The sequence below is a fragment of the Ctenopharyngodon idella genome, chromosome 1 (assembly GCF_019924925.1).
Source record: "Ctenopharyngodon idella isolate HZGC_01 chromosome 1, HZGC01, whole genome shotgun sequence".
NCBI lineage: Eukaryota > Metazoa > Chordata > Actinopteri > Cypriniformes > Xenocyprididae > Ctenopharyngodon > Ctenopharyngodon idella.
This window is the reverse complement of record NC_067220.1, coordinates 10,861,804-10,882,763: the sequence shown is the minus strand read 5'-3', so window position 1 is coordinate 10,882,763 and position 20,960 is coordinate 10,861,804. Positions and strand designations below refer to the sequence as shown.

The 20,960-nt window shown below is 32.9% G+C and overlaps 3 protein-coding genes across 3 annotated transcripts in view; 1 reads left to right on the top strand and 2 right to left on the bottom strand.

Moving 5' to 3' along the window:
• Positions 1 to 11,769, top strand: part of farp1 (FERM, RhoGEF (ARHGEF) and pleckstrin domain protein 1 (chondrocyte-derived)) — an 80,613-nt gene extending 68,844 nt beyond the window's left edge. The window contains exons 19-27 of the mRNA XM_051889313.1: positions 28 to 158; positions 269 to 337; positions 1,385 to 1,474; positions 1,974 to 2,056; positions 3,332 to 3,444; positions 4,909 to 5,072; positions 8,919 to 9,026; positions 9,145 to 9,296; positions 10,925 to 11,769. Coding sequence (XP_051745273.1) covers positions 28 to 158; positions 269 to 337; positions 1,385 to 1,474; positions 1,974 to 2,056; positions 3,332 to 3,444; positions 4,909 to 5,072; positions 8,919 to 9,026; positions 9,145 to 9,296; positions 10,925 to 11,006 — 992 coding nt within the window. The 3' untranslated portion in view covers positions 11,007 to 11,769. The remainder of the gene's footprint in view (positions 1 to 27; positions 159 to 268; positions 338 to 1,384; positions 1,475 to 1,973; positions 2,057 to 3,331; positions 3,445 to 4,908; positions 5,073 to 8,918; positions 9,027 to 9,144; positions 9,297 to 10,924) is intronic.
• A 1,844-nt stretch (positions 11,770 to 13,613) lies between these two features.
• On the bottom strand, positions 13,614 to 16,503 carry LOC127509942 (gamma-glutamylaminecyclotransferase C-like). Its single transcript, XM_051889342.1, has 2 exons — positions 16,361 to 16,503; positions 13,614 to 15,613 (listed from the first exon to the last, which is right to left on the bottom strand). Exons 1-2 carry the CDS (start codon positions 16,382 to 16,384, stop codon positions 15,113 to 15,115), a joined length of 525 nt encoding a protein of 174 aa, XP_051745302.1. The 5' UTR covers positions 16,385 to 16,503; the 3' UTR covers positions 13,614 to 15,112.
• Positions 16,504 to 17,044: 541 nt separating this feature from the next.
• On the bottom strand, positions 17,045 to 19,781 carry LOC127509939 (gamma-glutamylaminecyclotransferase C-like). The gene is made up of 2 exons (XM_051889328.1): positions 19,522 to 19,781; positions 17,045 to 18,693 (listed from the first exon to the last, which is right to left on the bottom strand). The coding sequence occupies exons 1-2, from the start codon at positions 19,543 to 19,545 to the stop codon at positions 18,193 to 18,195; spliced, it is 525 nt and encodes a 174-aa protein (XP_051745288.1). The 5' UTR covers positions 19,546 to 19,781; the 3' UTR covers positions 17,045 to 18,192.
• Between the last annotated feature and the right edge of the window lie 1,179 nt (positions 19,782 to 20,960).

Below are 20,960 nucleotides of genomic sequence, written 5' to 3'. Positions count from 1 at the left end.
CATGAATGTGAATTTTGTCTGTTCCAGCTGCGCTTGCTGATATTTCTGAGATGGTTGTGCAGCTTCACGGCACTCTCTTTAAGATGGAGAACTTCCAGAAACTTCTGGAGCTCAAGAAAGACCTCATTGGCGTCGACAATCTCGCCATTCCTGGACGGGTTAGTTCTTGAAATCATTTACCTCCCTAAGACATGTTCCTGAATGTGAACGAAGTTAGTTTGAAATTCTCCAGTCTCTCTCATTGAACTGGTTTTGTGTGTTTTGGCAGGAGTTTATCAGGCTTGGTTGTCTCAGCAAACTCTCTGGAAAAGGTCTACAGCAGAGAATGTTCTTCCTGGTAAGAGCCGCACGCTCTCATTTACTAGTCACATAGTACTAGACATCTTTATGGTTGGTTAGATTTATAACCTATTCAGACTTTGTGGCATTCCTTAATAAATGTACTGTGCTGGTATTTTATTCTGATTATATATTGACTATATTTGTACAGTAAATAGTACAAAGGTACTTATATATTACTGTTTATTTTTTGTTTAATTATTTTAATTGTAATTCATTTATACATTTACATTTTTAATTTTTTTTATTAATGTTTTATTTTGTAAATGTTATGTTTGTTTTATTTTATCACTTATTGTTTTTTCTTTAATTCTATCATTTGTGTTTTATTTGTTTTATTATTTGTTTTGTTTATTTTTTGTTTTCTTTTATATTTTTAATTTTTATTTTATTAATAATATAATTATAATAGTAACATTAACAATAATAATTATATTATTGTTATAGAATATGTAATTACATTATTACAATAACAAAACAACAACTATAGTATTATTATTGTTGTTGTTATGTAATTATATATTATTATTATTATATATTTAATGCTACTAATAATAATAATAAAAACAATAATAAAAATATTATTATTGTTATTATTGTTGTTGTTATTATTTAATTATATAATTATATTTAATAATAATAATAATAAACAACAACAATAAAATATAATTGTTGTTCTTTTTGTTGATGTTTTTATTATTATTGAATTATATATTTAACAATGATAACATAAACACTTAATAATAATTTGTTGTTATAATATTATTTATTAATAAAATTATTATGCAATATTTAAATTTTTTATTTTATTAATAATATGGTGCAATTTTCTAAGTTTTGATTTCATTTACAATAAAAAAGTACCATTTTTTGGACCCTACTATAGTAATACCATGATTTTCTTCATGATATTCTTCAATATTTCATGAAATTCAAGTGCCTTTGTGTCTTAGACTACCAGTTGAAGTCAATCATCTTTCTTGATGGTTTTACAAGAGATAAAATAATGAATACTAATGTTTTCCTTTCTCTTCTTGTTTTGCAGTTCAATGATGTTCTGATGTACTCGAGTCGAGGGATGACGGCCTCTAATCAGTTCAAAGTGCACGGACAACTTCCTCTTTATGGCATGACGGTGTGTGATATTTAATTAGTTTTTGACTGGCATAAACAGTCACGTTTATTTCAGTTCTTTATATTGTGATTTTAACTTTCAGTACGACTGGAAGCAATAATGAATGAAAAGCACAACATTCCCTATTTCCCACAACATTTCTATTTCAGTGTTTGTTTTGGACGTGTGCCCGCTGCCTCCATCTCTAGTTACTAATTGCACATTCACACAAACAAGAGATCCATTGTTCTGCAGGCCGCAGCTCCAGCGTGCCTCAGTAAATTGTGTATTGCATGTAAATGTAATTATCCAGAAACACGGAGCATTCAGATGTTGAGTCGCTGTCTTGATGAGGTTTTAATTGAAGAATAATGAACACTTCTTCCAGACCTTGGTACAGGGCAATCAGGGGCCAAAATAACCTCAATGACAACATCCCTTTATGTTCTTTTGACTTAAGATTCGTACAGCATGTTACTAACCAGTGGGTTAATCTTTCATCTTGATCTTGTTTGTGTAGATCCGTGAGAGTGAGGACGAGTGGGGCGTCCCGCATTCATTCACTCTGTTTGGACAGCGACAGTCTGTCGTCGTGGCCGCCAGGTAAACTGATCATGATTGAGTTCAAGCTCGAGAAATTCATGGGAACATCATCATGATGAGGGTTACTGATTATATAAATTGTCAATTGCAGTTCCAAGTAAATCAAGTTTTGTATCAGTAGATTGTAAAGTGTTGTTCTGTGATCTAGTGCATCACATAAAAGCTGTTTCCGATACATTTACTGAAATGAGTTTGAAACAGATCTGTCCTGAATTAATACAGCAGAAAAAAAATACCACAGGATATTTGGTTAAATTTAGTTTAAGTAGTTTATATAGTTTAATTAAACAAATAGATCCAGCATTGGATTATCAGTGGACAGACCCCAATTTAAGCTATAAAGTAGCGCCAAGAAAAACAAAACAAAAAACTTATTATTATAAATAATATTGTATTTACAATAAATATTAATTATTTAATAATGATGATAATAATAATAATAATGTTTTTGGTGGTTTTATTATTATTTCATTATATATTATTATATGTTTAATAATAATAATACTAATGCTACTACTACTATTAATAATAATAATGTTGTTTTTATTATTTTATTATATATCATTATATACAGCATTTGATAATAATGATAATAATAACACTAATAATAATTTGTTATAATATTTATTATTGTTATATGATTTATTATATTAATTTATTATGATATATTTTATTTAATAATTATTATATTATTATTAAATTATATATTTAATAATGTTGTTGTTGGTGGTTTTATTATTATTGAATTATATATGTTTAATAATAATAATACTAATAATAAATATAATAATGTTTTTATTACTTCATTATATATTATATATTTGATAATAATGATAATAATAATAACACTAATTATTATTTATAATATTATTTATTATAGTTGTATTATTTATTATATTAAATAATTATGATATATTTATTTTTATATTTATTTAATAATTATTATATTATTAAATCATTATATATTTATATAATAACCTCATTATAACCTATTATTTATATAATAACCTTTTATATAATAATAATAATAATAAATGCATTTAACAATAATGATAATAATAATTATGTAATGATGTAGTGTAAATATTTATTTTGATCATATTGCTGTTTTTAACATTTTATTAAACACCTCAATAGATTGCATTACAGTCTGTTCTGTGCCCAGACTAATAATAGCCCTTAACTGTGGTAAAATGTCAGTATCACTGAGTCTCTAGTGTCTTAACGCTGTGATTGACAGGAGCTGCATCACTAACGTCCTCATTGCTTCCACAGTTCAGCGTCTGAGATGGAGAAGTGGGTGGAGGACATCAAGATGGCCATTGAACTAGCGGACAAATGCAACGGACCCTCGGCTGAGATCCTGTCCAGTAGTTTCACTGACAACAGTAAGTCGCAGACACTTTTCTGCATGTTAATTACTGCTAGTACTGATTTTGCTGATCTGGTACAGGCCACTTAAATGCTAATGCTTACAAGGAAGTCCATGACATGTAAAAATATGTTTCAGCTTGCTTTGATGTTTTTCTGTCTAATGTGATGATGCAGATGTTAATGAGTGTGGCTTCAGTGTTCAAACACAGTTTGTGGACACTCTTCACTGTTTTAACAGAGCATTTGAAGCAGTTCTCACTGTTTGCAGTGGATCATGTTTCACAGGTTTCCAGTCCTCCAATCCCTCATGTCAATCTGTTACACACACACACACACGCTCTTTTACTTCTGCTTTATTGAACTAAATCTCTTCTGCTTTTCTTTTTTTGTATTGTTCCTGTAATCTAGACGTTGGGTTTGATTGTGATGTGACTGTTTGCTCACTGTTCTCTCATGTGAGCTGGTGCATGAACTCGGATATGATTGCAGTATATTGACAGTTTTTGTTCACTGTCATTGTGTCTCATATTTGACCTCATGAAAACCTTTCTGACTTTAAAGGACAATGTCCACCTGCTTTATATTGAATATTGTAATTGTCTATAAAATGTATTTATTTATTTACTGATTTATTTATCTGTGTTTATTAGTTATTTATTAGTTAGTTATTTATGTAATTTATTTATTAGTTATAATAATTATTTATTTATTTTTGTATTATTATTATTATTATTATATTTTATTATTATTTTAAATAAAAACTGTAAATAAGCTTACAAAAATGTATAATGGTAATTTGCAGAAACTACTTTGATAGTACCATGGTACTTCCAAAAGAAACATGGTACATGCAAAGTAACAAAAAATAATGTTATTTGTTTATTTAGTTTTTTTTTATTATTTTTATTTAATGTAGTTTATTTATTTATCCTTGTTTATTGGTTATTTATGTAGTTTGTTTATTTATTAGAAATAATAATAGTTATTTTTTTAAATAATTACTGTATGTATTATTACACACAATATTATTATTATTATTATTATTATTATTATTATTATTATTGTTTTAAATAAAAACTGTAAATAAGCTTACAAAATGTATAATGAAAATTTGCAATTACTAATTTGTTAGTACCATGGTTCTCCCAAAAGAAACATGGTACACACAAAGTAACAAAAAATACATGTTTTTTTTTTCCAACATGGTACCTTGGTATTAGAAGTTTCGGTACCATGGTATTACTATCTGATACGTTCCTTGTAGCATAATACTTCCACCATACAAAACATACAGTGATGAGATCACACAGTAATACTATGGTACTTTGAGATATTACCATATTCATGCACCCTTGATATTTACATGGTACTTTGAAGTTTCTGGGAAAAAATATTTTATCAGTATGGTACAAAAAACACCTTTTGTTGTTTTCTTGTGCAATGGCTGTTTAAATAGCTGTTCTTCCCACATTTCCCAGAATCCCCTGAGGAATCTAGCGCCGACCAGGAATCAGAAGATGACCTGAGCGCCTCGCGGACGTCTCTCGAGCGGCAGACGCCTCACCGTGGTAATACCACGGTTCATGTGTGCTGGCATCGCAGCACCAGCGTGTCCATGGTGGATTTTAGCGTAGCGTTAGAGGTACCGGAGCGCAGCCGTCGTGTTCCTGAGCTTCCAGTCTCTGTGTCGTGTGCCTTTCCTCCGTTGTGTGTCTTTGTTTGTGTTTAACCTTCCTCTCTCTCTCTTTATCCTCTGGGAACTTCAGCTGTTTTCAAGGCGTCACTCGTAATTGGTCCCACATGGAGTTTGTGCACTGTTTCCATTTTCATGAATTAATATCTGGAATTAAGTGTCTCAATTTGAAGCAGAGAGTTTTATTGGTAGCTGAAAGTAAGGGTGCTCCGATCAGGATTTTTGGGGCCAATCACCGATTAACAATCACTGAAAGCAGTATTGGCCGATAATGATCACCGATACCGATCACTGAAATAAATAATAAGCCAACTGTTCTTGACAACAATGTATTTTAACTATACAAAAATTGAGATGAGAAAGTATCATGAATTGACCGCTCTTTATTTATTGGCAAGCAACATATTCCATTCCCACTCTTAGAGGTGATAGCATTTCTGTGAAATAAATAATAAAAAACAGAACAGTCTTAATCAAGAGAAAATAATAATAAAAAAAAAACAACACTTCACAGTCTTCACTGTGTAAATTAAATGTAGATTAATCCTACTAAATCTACTAAAGAGCAGAGAGTGATTTCTCTCTTTGTCTTTTGTTGTTTGATTAACATTAATGACAGAGACGGCAGCAGGAATATTAGGCTGCTGTCACTTTAAGACCGAATGCACAGATCCAATATACTGTTACAACTGCTTATGTTCACTTAAAACAGATCCGCTGGTGTTTAAGCGAATACTCGCCACGTTTTTGACACATTTGTGTGTGTATTTGACCTTTTAGCCGTGAATTCAAAGTATACTATACGTAGTTTCTTACTGTTATTGCTGTAGGGTTGCTGTCGTTGCAATGTCTCTGCTCTCCGCAAAGACGTTGCAAATTTATTGTCCTTTTCAGACACCTGGTAGAACTACCAGGCCCATGAATGTAGTGAAGCAATTTTTGCTGCGCATTTAAAAATTGTCTTGCAAGTTTATCTGATGGGCTCTTCTGATTGGCCTTTATGGAGACCACCAATAAAACTATATAAAGCAATTATTGGCCGACAACGATATGCACCCGATCGATCGGAGCACCCTTAGCTGAAAGCATTATCAGATTCACTAAACTTGAATGTAAAAATAACCAAGTGTGCAAACACATGAGGGTGAATAATGACAGAATTTTCATTCACTGCAGGAAATCCTGTTCCTAACGAGTATTTTTTTCTAATTATCCAGTTAAAATATCAGTACAAAATCAATTTACTTGAGAAGCAGCACTGCATGAGATATTAAGACTTTTTCAGATTTTATCTTTAATTATTTTTTGTCTTATTCCAATATAAAACCTTCATAATTTTAAAGCTTTTAAAATCGATTCAGCTACTTCAAATTTAAATCCTTTAAACTTCAAGGTTTTGAAACCGCTTTAAACTTAAAAACTTCAAGCTTTTTAAACTCTCTCTATAAACAATTGCACACTTCAGACTTTTACAATTACTTCAAACTTTCAGGTTAAGCTTTCTCAAGCCAGCATCAAAGTTTGTTCACAAATTTTACTCATCTATTTTAATATATAAACCTTTTTTAGTGTAAGTGGAAATACATTCCCAGTGCAGTAAGACACAAAACGCTCACAGTTTATTCATAATTAATGACACATGATCTCGTGGAGAGCTGCCTCTCAAGTCAGTTGATCCTGTTTTAAGGATTTACATATATTTTTACTGGAAGGAATAATTCTAAACTCATTAAGAAGTCTTTTTGCAGTGTCTTTCCTCCTCATTCAGACTCTCTCCGTGTCCCTGTTCAAACCCAGTGTGTCTCTCATGTCTCCTCTGACTCTGTGTGTTTCTCTTCTCTTCTCTTCTGTCTCTGTCCTCCGCTGTGGTAGAGGACCCTAGTCCAGTCAGTCTCTCAGAGGCTCCCATTGCGGCCCCGCTCAGGGCCCAGGGGCCGGTGTCTCTCTCTCTGGTGTGTTGGTATCGTGTCCAAAGCCTCTCCTTTAGTGAAACCTGCAGGAATAGAGAGGTAAAACATAGACCCGTGTAATGTACCATTTCACTTGCGCTGATTTGCTAGAAGACGTTAAAGTGTGCGACAAAAACAGATGTTCCAGAAGAGACTGGAGCTTGTTTGGATGGTTATTTGTGAAGTTAAGCTGGTTGTTAAACACTACATGGCATATTTAACCTGCTAACCAGTAAAGTCGCCTTGGCAATAACGCTGCTTCAAGTGAGTCGATTTTATCCAATAGTGGATTCCCACAGTGTCACACAATCAATGATTTATTCATGCAAATGATTGTTTTATGTTTATATCACCACCACTTATTGACAGTTACTGAATATTTTACTTCTGTGCGCATATAATAGCTGATATGAATGCGGTTGTCAAATGACAAACTATTTGTCGTCCCTCTGAACACTGACTGTACTTTGGGTTGTGATGGTGTTTGTTCGTTTCACTTCAGTGTCTTTCTCTTGTGTTGAATGTGTTTGATTCTTCTTCGGGTGTTTCACTAACAGCACAAACATGACGAAACATCAGTGTTTCAACCCGCTGGTTGAAGGGGACGTTCATACAGGATGCGTTCTTGCAATGAAAATAATTAAAAGACACTAGAATGGAGAATGATAAAATAAAGGTAAAATAAAATTAACTTGACATAGCATCTCAAAAATGCAGCGTTCGTGTCAAGAAATGCTGAATAAACTACAAAACTCAACTACATGGCCAACTGTCTGACACCTGCATGGACCAACAATTAAAATTAAAATCGAATTGAGTTTGAATCCTGTATGAATGGACACTTTTTCTATTCAGATCTGCAGTTTATGAATAGTAAAGTTTCCTTGAACATGGTGACATTTTGTGCTGTCAGTCTGATACCTTTGTTGTGCCCAGAGTCCAAAATGTAAAAAAAAAAAAAAAAAAAAAAAAATATATATATATATATATATATATATATATATATATATATATATATATATATATAATTTTTTTTTTTTTTTTTTTTTTTTCCAAGTCAAGTGAGTAAAAAATGCCTCTGGTAAATAAAAAAACAAATCATGTTAAACTGAGGATTTTTGTTTACATTATGTATGATTTAAAACAATATAAGATATTTAAATCATGCATTACATTAAAATTTCTAATTATGCATTATTTAAAGGGATAGTTCACCCAAAAATGTTGTCATTTACTCACCGTCAAGTTGTTCCAAACCTGGATTTGTTTCTTTCTTGTGTTGAACACAAAAGAAGATATTTTGAAGAATGTTACCAACCAAACAGTTACTGGTTCACATTGACTTCCATAGTTTTTTTTTTCTTTTTCTTGGAAGTCGATGGGTACCAGAGACCAATGGGTTGTTGGGTGAACTATCCTATTAAGTCACAATTTTAGCTCTTAAATCACAATTTTAACTCTCATACTGTATATTGTGATTTAAATTATGAATTATGTTAAAATTCCTAATCACTGTTTTCTACAAAGCTGCATTATAGATGAATTGAACTCATTTCATATTTGATGATCTTTACACAGTTATTTGACAGAACTGAATCAACACTGAACTGACTTCAGCTGAACAATGACACTATTTTCTTTCAAGAGCTGTTTTACAGCAGAATTGAATTCTGTTTGGATGATTATTTTCTGTTCAACACTGTAAAGTTGCTTTGCAACAATCTGTATTGTATAAAGCGCTATAGAAATAAAGGTGACTTGACTTGACTAAGTAGATTTTGGACCCTGGTTGAATCTGAAGCATCTACTCTCAGTTTTCTCATTGGCTTTTTTATTTATTCTTCAGAATCAGCTGTCTGGGAATCTGCTGAGAAAGTTCAAGAACAGCAACGGTTGGCAGAAGTTATGGGTGGTCTTCACCAACTTCAGCCTGTTCTTCTACAAAACACACCAGGTGAGAAGTGCTCACAAAATATTACATTGTTGCATGACTTTTAATTGATTCTCTGACCAGAATGACAGTATTTCTGCAGAAATCTTTGGCCGTATTTGATCTGAAAGTCTCTTTGCAGGATGAATATCCTCTGGCCAGCCTTCCTCTGCTGGGATACTCCATCACCATTCCCTCAGAGTCCGAGAACATCCATAAAGACTACGTCTTCAAACTCCATTTCAAATCACACGTCTACTATTTCAGATCTGAGAGCGAGTACGCGTTTGAGAGGTATGTAATTTTTTGGGGGGGTTGTATGTTCCTGTAATAAAAATACTTTATTACAAAAATATGTTACAAAAGTATATTATTTAGGTATGCATGATATATCTACCACCATATCAGTATCGGCCGATATATGAACATTTTTAATGTTATTGTTATCAGCCCATAAGAAAATGTGGCCGATATATTTAAGTCGATAAATAATGGATTATTTCCTTCAGATGTGCACTCTTCGTCATGGTTTTCAATTGCTTGAAATCACTTTGAAAAGGAAAATACAGTTAAGTGCAATGTGCAGATCAAGTCTGTTATATAGGCTACATAAAATAATGAAAACACTACTGTAAAAGAATGTTGTGAATTGTTTGTGTGCCCGTGTTTTAGCGCGTTGTAATTGCGATTTTACATCTCGCAATTCTGACTTTCTTCGCAATTGCAAATTATAAAGTCAGAATCGTGAGATATAAACTCGCGATTCTGAGAAGTGTTTTTTCCCCTTAGAATCGAACTTTATAACTCACAACAATTGTGACTTTGTATCACGCAATTCTGACTTTATATCACGCAATTCTGAGAAAAAAGTCAGAATTGTGAGATAAAAAGTCGCAATTACCTTTTCTTTTTTTTTCTTTTTTTTTTTTTTAAGTATGTGGTGGAAACAAGCTTCCATAGTTATTGGCTTGCAAATATGAAGAATTATCGGTTATCGGTATCGGCCAAAAGTTTCTTATCTGTGCATCCCTAATATTATTTACAGAATAGTACTGCAAAAAAAAATAAAATAGATGAGTAAAAGAATACAAAATATGTAAAATTAAAACAAAAAGTGCATGACTTATAAAATGTATTTTTTAATTTATTTTGTTTCTGTAACAAAATGTAATACTTTTTTTTTGTAGTATGTTTCTGTAATAAAAAATACTTCATTACAGAAACATGTTACAAAAAATATATTATTTACAGAAAAGTGCTACAAAAAATAAAATGGATAAGTAAAATAAAATAGATAAGTAAAACAATACAAAATATTAATATTGAATAATATATTAATAATAATAATAATAATATTGAACATTAAAACAAAAAGTGTGTGAATCATAAATCAAAATATTTTTTAAAAATGTATTTTTATCATGTTTCTGTAATTTTTTTAATATATATATATATATATATATATATATATATATATATATATATATATATATACACACACATACACACACACACACACACACAAATACACAAATACATGCTACAAAAAGTAATATTTTTTTACTGTATAATTATATTAAAAAATAATATTTTATATAAAATTACATGCTACCAAAAAATTCAATAATATATTTTATTTTTGTATTTTATTTGTTTCTATAAAAATATAAGTGAAACAATACATATACTCTATGCTCTTATTTTCTCAGAAATAAAAAAAAAAAATTGTATTTTTAATGCAGTTTTGTGTGAAAATGTCTTGAGAGCTGAAAAAGATACGTTAAAAACTGTTGATATTACTTGTGGTCCATTCTGAACACTGGGAATTGAATGTCAAGTCAACTTCATTTAATTTTGTGATCCATTATTGTGCATTATTGTGCTCTAATCCTAAAACCTCTTCCTGACATGTTCTCTCGTAGGTGGATGGAGGTGATCCGCAGTGCCACTTGCTCTTCCAGTCACATCCGCTCCTTGAGCCGCAAAGAGCCGCACGCCTACTGACCAAAGAGACCTTCGGACCGCCTGCCGAAACACCAACACACACACACACACACACACACACTGGCCGTTTACGTCAGGTTCTCAATCAGGTTCTCCTAACACACTTTAACATATTTCTTACGGCAGCGGGTTTGAGCAGGAATTGTTTCATGTGCTATATCGTCATTTTACTTTATAGAAAACAATCAGATTTTGAATGGGTTCACATGTGAAGTTTTTTGAGAATATCAAGGTCAGAGTCCAGAGAACTACTACAGTATCATCACAACATCGCACGATGGATAGATCAGCAGGTAATAGTCAAACACTTCCAGTTTTGCCTGTTTGTTTTAAATGTGCAGTAAGACACGATATCATAGTAAGTAAACAACAGTCCATGTTCATGAAATGCAACTCATTTGTGTAAATTGTCCGTAAAATTGGCAAGAATGCTTTCAGGAATGGTTTTATTGAATGGTTATATGCGATGATTTATTCTTAAGAATGTTTTTGCGAATGTTTTATTGATTTGTACGTGACTGTTTATGTGCGAGAGCTTTTATAAATGGTTTATTGGGTGCTATTGTGTAAGTGAAACCGGTGTCATTGAGTTGAATGCAAACTATTTACGAACAGTTTACACATGAAGTTGTTCTGCTTGTGTTTAATGAACTAAATGCCTGTAAAAGTAAGACGAGAAATTCAATCTCGGGACAGTTTTTAACTGTAGTAACACCACAGCTTTAATTACTGATGTTTATGAAGAATTGTCACCTTCTGTCTACATTTTGGTGAAAAAGAAAAAAACTGGTGAAAGATGTTCAGGTCATATTTCACCCCAAAATCGAAAGGGAAAAAATTTAGTTTTTTGTTTGCATGAAGAAAATAAAGCCTATTTTAGGACCATTTTATTTTGTATTTTTTTTATTGCATTTTTCATGACAATTTGCCCTGAAATTTGCATTATTATTTATATATATATACACACACACACACACACATATAGTACAATAGTTAGATTACATAATGGTATTATTTGATGGATTTATACTGATTTTAATTCAAATAAAACTTTTTCATTGCTGAATTACAGTAGAAATTTAGGAAAAACATGTCATGAAAAATGTTATTGCTTCTAAAAATACGTTTGTTTTGATGCAAAATAAAATGGTACTTTTTAATTTTTGGGTGAAGTGACCCGGACGTCCCGGCTCACACCTGTAGACCGCCGTCGATGCACAAGCTGGATTTGTAATGTTTTAGATGCATCATCTCTGCTGGCCTGAGACTCTACGGCACATGCTGCCTTCCAAGCGTTTGTACCGCACTCCAACCTTTCTTTTGTAGATGTTTTTATACAAGTTTTGATACTAACTGTGAACCACTCCACACTAGTTTTGTGTCCGGTGAGGGAACGCCACACAATCCCTCATAGTTAGTGATTACTCTGTCATGGTGCAAGAAAAAAAAGTCTTTCTCTGAAGGAAGCAGCTGCCTTTTGTCTAAATGCTTGAGTGCCAAAATTCTTTTAATCTTTTTTTAAACATTTTAATTCTTTCTTAATGCATATTATATATATATATATTAAAAAAACAAAAAAAACAATATGGATTATATGTTGGCAGAAATGTATGTTTGACAGTGCGTGAATATGTTCAGAATAAACAAATCCATATATATATATGTCATGTGCTGCATTTGTTGTCATTTACATTGATTTTCTAAAGCAACAAAAAAGACATTTTTAATTAATTTATTGATTTTATTGTAAAGTGCAATTTCGAAAACTTATCTACAGCATATACACAGATACACCTGATATCTAGATATACAATATTGGAGTGTTTTTAAATGTAGCGCACTATATATATTTATTCAAGGTTAAGATTCCTATATATATATATATATATACATACATACATACATGTGTATATATATATTTTTTTTTTTTCTAAGATTGTTCTCCTTTCTTTTTACAGTTGAATCATCCTTTGAATATATAAATTTGCCCTATAAACATGGTAATGTTTTGTGTGTTGCAGTACCATACAAACCACAGTATTAATTTACTATCAGCATTAACACAAATGCACAATTTAACACAAATTAATTTAATGCTGCAGCATTAAATTAATAATGCCGTCTGACATTAACACACAGGGACCTGACACATCTTTTAGGATGCCTCAAGATATCCCCTCCAAAGCTGTATGCAATAATTTCTCATTCATTTGCTAAAATATTTGGAGCCAAAATTGCAACGTCAGCATGTGAAACTCTGTGTGACTGGTAGATTCTAGGGGTGTAACGGTTCGAATTACTCACGTACAGTTTTTATCACAGTTTCGGTACGGTTTGGTATGTGCTATGTTCAGGGAAAATAGTACAACTGTCAAATAAAAATAAAGAAAATAAGAACAAATAAACTAAAAGTAACAGCACAAATCAATACAATAGAGCAAACATTCAAATAAACAGTGCTTTTCAGTTTTCTTTTCCCGGTATCTAACAGTAGTTTTCAGGTACAGAAAATTAATAAAGTAATCAAATATAAAATAACACTGCATATTATCTTAACAGTATAAATTAAATAAAGATCAATCATTATTCAGGTACAAAAGCAGTGAGTGATTTCTTAGTTTTTAATGTTAATCAAACAACAAATTACACAGACAGCAGGAATGGGCTTCTTTCCCTTTAAGACATAATGCACGATCCAGTACATGTAGGGCCCTATTTTAATGATCTAAGCGCATGGTCTAAAGCGCACGGCGCAAGTGCACTTCGGGCGTATCCGAATCCACTTTCGCTAGTTTAAGGACGAGAAAAATGGCCTCGCACCCGGCGCATGGTCTAAAAGGGTTGTCCCTATTCTCTTAATGAGTAATGGGTGTGTTTTGGGCGTAACGTGTAATAAACCAATTAGAGTCTCATCTCCCATTCCCTTTAAAAGCCAGTTGCGCTCGCGCCATGACGGATTCGCTATTTACATGGCGGAATTTGCAAGTGAAAAAACTGAATGCTTCTCTAGCGAGGAAACGCAACTGCTCATGCGCAAGGTTAAAGTGCGAGAGCAGACCATCTACGGGACAAGACGGATTCCACCAAAACATTTTTATTTTTATGTACACAATAATAATCTTTTACATCGTAATCCTTTTATTTTTAATATTTGGCATGTTTGTGTGCTGCTGCGCAACTCTGTGTGAATTAAGCAGAGTGTATGTGCGTCGTGCACCCGCATACAGGCGCGTATTACTAACGCGATCTTTAAATAACAAAACAAATATTACGCCATTGACTTTAGACCAGGTTTCAGTTGGTCAATGGTGCAGTCTATTTCAGTTGCTTCAAAATAGCACCGAGCCAACAATGCGCCTGAACACACCTCGTTTTCAGACCAGCACGCCCATGGGCACACAAATGGGTGCAAATGCATTTGCTATTTAAACAACGTGGCGCAGGACGTGAAAATGATACTCCCATAGTAAAAATTGTGTTCCGGGGGGTAAAATCTTTTTGGTGGGGCTCCCCAGGTAAAAGTCGCAATCCAGGAGCTAAATATCATGTTATTTGGGGTCGCTTCAAGCCGCGGACATGAAAAATAACCCGCGGCAAGTGTAAATATAGCGGAAAAACATGGACTTGACAACACCGGTCGTCAGATTTGAGATGAACCGCGGTGCAAGTGCGTGCCGAACCGTGGGTGGAGAACGGTACGGTTCGATTTTTTACCGAGAACAGTTACATTCCTAGTAGATTCCCTGAGAAATGTAATACATGATGACCAAAAAGACACTTTTTGTGTTAAAACGTTAGGGAAATTTTTGTGCTCTTTTCTGTTGCAAACAGCAGAAATAAAGCTGTAGGAAACACAGCACTTCAAAGAAAAATTAAATAAAAATAATAAAATTGCCCATTTAGGGTTTCCCCACATGGACATATACAAGGCAATAAAACAGCTAAATAATCTCTGGCATAAGAACAGAACAATATAGTTTAAAAAAAAAAACAAAAAAAAAAAAACAATGAACTACACAGTTTTGTTGCAAAATGTCTGAATGGTAAATTAAATTTACGCGACACTAGCAGGTGTGGTGAAATCCTAGTAAATGTTACTACAGTAGTTACTCTGGGCTTCTGTCTTCACGACGCACATATCGCAGTCCGTGATCACCGTGAGCATCATAACTCTCATATGTTGGTTTTTGGAGCCACTCGGGTTCATATGTAGTCGTGCTGTACACAGAGGCATTGACGAAACTTCCAGACTCCAGCGTGTTTTCCCCTTCACCGAGCCCGTCCTGCACCTCCAGCTGGACAGTTGTGCGCTGGTACAAGTCTGGGCAACTTTCAAACTCGTCCAGGAACTTCAGCATCTTCTGGTCCACGCTGTAGATCTCGCCCTGGATGCGCTGACCCTCCCCAGGGACGTTGAGCAGGAAGGGGATGTTGTTTTTGGTGGCGATCACGAGCGGGTATTGCTCCACTGTGCGAGCGTGAGCTACAAACTCGGCCCGACCATTGTCAGGGTCCATCATCCTGAAGTAGTTGGGCTGGCCTTTCTTTAGTGTCCCGTACACGAAGATTTGCTCCATGTGCACCGCGCGAAAGACACTAACAATGACCTGTGGGTGAAACAGATGACACACTTCATTATGATTCAGAATCAATTCACTGACAGTTAAAAGTCTGAAAAACAACAGTGTAAACTGTGTCTTCATGATAAATCCATCTACAATCATTATCTTGAAAGAGATGCTTTTTTTTTACACATTAACATTATTTAGTGTGTAATGTTACTGCATGAGCAAAGGTCTGCAAAGTTACAAAGTCCCTCAAAAGGATGCGCCAGTGTATACCAAAAGTGTTTAAAAGGTCAAATATTCAGGTCAAGAGTATAAACACTATACTGCAAACCGTACTGTATAGCATACTTTGTTATTTTTATATAAAAGTAAACTAACAACATGGCTACTTATTTACATATTTACATTTTTATTTTTTACATGCACGAATCGTTATACTAAATACTATGCACAAATATTTAATAAAACAAAATATATGTTAAACAAATATTGTTGATCACAATAAAAGCATGCAAATGCAAATACATGCATATTTAATAAGATGACGTTCAAACAGTCACTTTTGTGTTTTCAGATGATGGTTTCAAAGAAAGGGACTTTTATTCTATTCAAACCAGGGTGTCAAACAATTTAAAAGTGAAGATGATCAGACATTATAGCAGTTTAGATGAAAACAGAACAATCCTTATATGATGCATTATTAGTGCTGACAGAATCTCACGTAAACACTGCACCTTCTTCTCCATCCAATAAACATCTAAACGAGAAGAAAAATGTCTTTCTTACCGACAATATACTGAATCCTTTCATTAATAAAGGTCAAACTGTCGGAGGAATCGGAAAAACAGGTTTGTCTGAACCAGAGCCGTTAAATATGTTTTTCAACGGCTCTGGTCTGAACGAAACAGACTTCCTCCAGTTCCCCCGCCTTCCAAATTAGGAAAATAAGGAAATGACGTTTCATGACATGCCACGAGAGGTGGGCGGGGTTTGGTGTACAGAGACTGTCGGTTTGTATTTCAAACAGTAGAAATTTCACATTAGATAAAAGAAACAAGGCATTACTAAAGTACACTTTTAAATACACTTTTAAAAATTAAAACATTTAAATATTAACATTTTAAAAATATATTAACGTAGCCCTACTACAATATTATTTTTTTTAACTTAATATTAAAACTTACTAATATTAAAGTATATTTTAATTCACTTCAATTAACAATGAATTACTTGTAATATGTAATTATTCAGTACATTGTTTTGTTTTTTGTAATACTTATTTTACTAATACTTATTTCTTTAAGTATATATATAAAATAATACAATATGGATTATATGTTGGCAGAAATGTATGTTTGACAGTGCATGAATGCATTCAGAATAAACAAGTCCATATATATATATATATGTGTGTGTGTGTGTCATGTGCTGTCATTTGTTGTCATTTACATTGATTTATAAAGCAACAAAAACATCTTAAAATAATTTATTGATTTTATTGTAAAGTGCAATTTAGAAAACATCTACAGCACGTTACAAAAGATTCTATTTAAAAAAAAAAAAAAAAATGCTGTTCTTTTGATCTTTCTATTCATTAAAGAATCCTGAGGGAAAAAAAAAATATATGAAGCAGCACAAGTTTTCAACACTGATAATAATCAGAAATGTTAGATCAGCATATTAGAATGATTTCTGAAGGATCATGTGACACTGAAAACTGACACTGAAGACTGACAAAATCATGCTGAAAATCACAAGAATAAATTACATTTTAAAAAATATTCACATAGAAAATGGTTATTTTAAATTGTAATTATTTCACAGTATTACTGTTTTTTTGTTTTTTTTTCTGGTTTGTTTTTGTTGTTTTTTGGTAATCTTAATCAAAAAAATGCAGACTTGGTGAGCTAAGAGACTTCTTTTAAAATTTTACCAATCCCAAACATTTGAACGGCAGTATATGCAGTATAAACATACATGAATATATAGATGTGCCCTATAAACATGGTAATGTTTTGTGTGTTGCAGTAGCATACAAACCACAGTACTGGCTGACTATCATATTTATATAATACAGCAACAAATTAATAATGCCATCTGACCACATTAACACCCCGGGTCCAAAAATAACACTTGCTAAGTGCCAATAAATTAAAAATGGGCTTCCAGTACTAAATAAAACCAGTAACGGTTTTAACTGTAAATGTAAAGCACATGATTTAAATGACAATGTCTAAAGAAATTATCTGACACATCATCTGATAATATTTTACATAGCAGATAATATACAGTACTGTCAGAAGTTGATCTAAGATGCCTCAAGATATTTTCCCCCTCCAAAGCTGTATACAATTATTTCTCATTAAATATTTAAATATAAAAATATTTGGAACCAAAATGGCAACATCACCAAGTGAAACTCTGTTGTGTGACTGGTAGATTCCCTGAGAAATGTGAATACATGATGACCAAAACCAGTTTGAGTGAAAACATTTTTTGTTCTTTTGCTGTTGTTGTTGCAGAAATAAAACAGTTTTGTTGTAAAATGTCTGAATGGTCAATTAAATTCATGTGACACTGCAGGTGTGGTAAAACCCTGGTAAATGTTTCTACAGTAGTTACTTGGAGCATATGTCTTCACGACACACATAGTGCAGCCCGTGATCACCGTAAGCTTCATAACTTTCATATGTTGGTTTTTGGAGCCACTCGGGTTCATATGTAGTCGTGCTGTACACAGAGGCATTGACGAAACTTCCAGACTTCAGCGTGTTTTCCCCTTCACCGAGCCCGTCCTGCACCTCCAGCTGGACAGTTGTGCGCTGGTACAACTTTGGACATTCTTCAAACTCATCCAGGAACTCCAGCATCTTCTGGTCCACGCTGTAGATCTCGCCCTGGACGCGCTGACCCTTCCCAGGGACGTTGAGCAGGAAGGGGAAGTTGTCTTTGGTGGCGATCACGAGCGGGTATCGCTCCACTGTGCGAGCGTGAGCTACAAACTCGGCCCGACCGTTGGCAGGGTCCGTCATCCTGAAGTAGTTTGGCTGGCCTTTCTTTAGTGTCCCGTACACGAAGATTTGAGTCATGTGCACCGCGGAAAAGACACTAAAAATGACCTGTGGGTGAAACAGATGACACACTTCATTATAAATCAAAATAAATTCACTGACCATTTTAAAAGCCTTAAAAAAAAAAAAAAAATCAACAGAGAGAAATCATATGATAAATCCATCTATAAATGCATTATTGGTTGGTTTTTCAGACATCTTCAGAGTAAGATAAATAAACTGAACTTTGACATTTCATGATAATTCTAGCAACTAATGAATGTTTAACTAATAACCTGTTAAGCATTATATAACTTGATAATGTGTGCTAATGTTCTTGTTTAATGTCATTTAAAAATGATCCAAAATCTGTTTTTAATACTGGGGTTGCATGTGTCTGAAAAAACAACAATTAGGCAACAAAGTGTGTGAACATTTTCATGATTTTATATCACCTTTACCCACTAAATATGTATAAGCTTGACTTACAGCCATTTACATTTTGTCCTCATACCAAATAAATGATTTAATGTCTGAAACATCTGAGGAGTTGTAGGGAGTGTAAGGTCAAATTTTCAGGTCAAACAAATGTCGTTGATCACATAATGAAAGCATGCAAACGGCACATGGTTGTTTAGTAAGATGACGCTCAAAAAGTCATCAAAACTTTCCAGAGATGGGACTTTTATCCTATGAATGCCAAGTTGACATTTCTCCATTTAAAACTGTAGATGATCAGACATTACCGCAGTTTAGATGAAAACTAAACAATTCTAAATAGTTGCTAGATGAGTTTAAATTAGTGTTGACAATGTATCTCATTAATTCTCACGTGAACACTGCACCTTCTTCTCCATCCAATAAACATCTAAACGAGAAGAAAAAAGTTTTTCTTACCGATAATAAAACGAATCCTTTCATTTATACAGACTGATTTTGATCAACCAACGGAAAAACAGGTTTATCAACTGTACGAACTGCTGATACAGTGTATCGCACACTTGGTGTGCGTCTGAATCAGCTCCCTAGTTCACTAGTCAGGGCACTGATCAGGGACTCAGCCACATTCATTTACATGATATACTGATTCACGACCTAGAAAGCTAGAGAGCTGATTGAGACGCAGGGTTGGACTCCACCCTGTACCTACTTCCGCCTTCCAAATTATGAAAATGAGAAAATGGCGCATGACATCATGTGACATCAGCGATAGGCGGAGTTTGGTTTAAAGATTCTTTCTATTTGTATTTCAAACACTAGAAATCACATGGACATAATAAATACATAGTCATAAAAATACATAATCATTGCTGCAATCATCAGATCTTACAGCAGATCAACATTAGGTCAAACTGAGCATCAAAAAATTAAAAAAAATTAAAAAATTAAAAAAACAAAAAATTAAAAAATAAATAAAAAAAACTTAAAATTATGAAATGTTTCATGAATGTCTCTTTTTCTATTAGCATAAAAGGACAGTTTTTAAAAACTTTATTTCCAAAATATAGTAATTTATAGCTGTCAGATTTGTCAAACTACACACAGTAATAAATGACAATGAATCTTTAACACTGTTCGTATTTAAAAATTATTACTAATATTAATATTAATGTTATTTCAATAATAACACTATGTTGTTAACTGGTATAGTAGTGATCTAGCGCCGTCTAGTGTTCAGTCTGTGTATCAGCAGCACTGTGACCTGCTGGATTACTGAGAAAAGCCTTTGAGATTAGAGTTACATTCAATGATACTGGACTGAAAATGATCCAAAATACTCGTTTTTGGTATTATTGTGACATTTGCTCCAAAGGTGTGGCTCACTTGATATATAAAAAAGCTTTAAATAAATAAATATTATTGTTTAATATATACATATTTTTGTACAGCCATATCTTAAAAAAAAAAAAAAAAAAAAAAAAAAAAATATTATATATATATATATATATATATATATATATATATATATATATATATATATATTAATATATATATATATATAACATTTTTTGTATATTTAATTTTATAAAAACATTTCTCCTACAAAATGATCTCCTAACTCCAGACCCCACAGAAAGTATCACTTTTTTTTTTTTTGGTAGGCCTAGTCGGAAGCTAAGAGGTTGATCATTGTCAGATGGACAATATTTAATTTTTGACACGTGTGAATATGAATTAACATGTTTTTTGTTGTTGTTGTGCTTTAAAATTAAATGATCCATGAAATGTGAAGAGAAAAGGATTTTTACAACCTTTGGTCAAGCCCTTCAGAAACCCAGATGAATATTTCTGTTAAATAACTCACAGACTCATTAATGTTGTGGACGCCCGCAGGA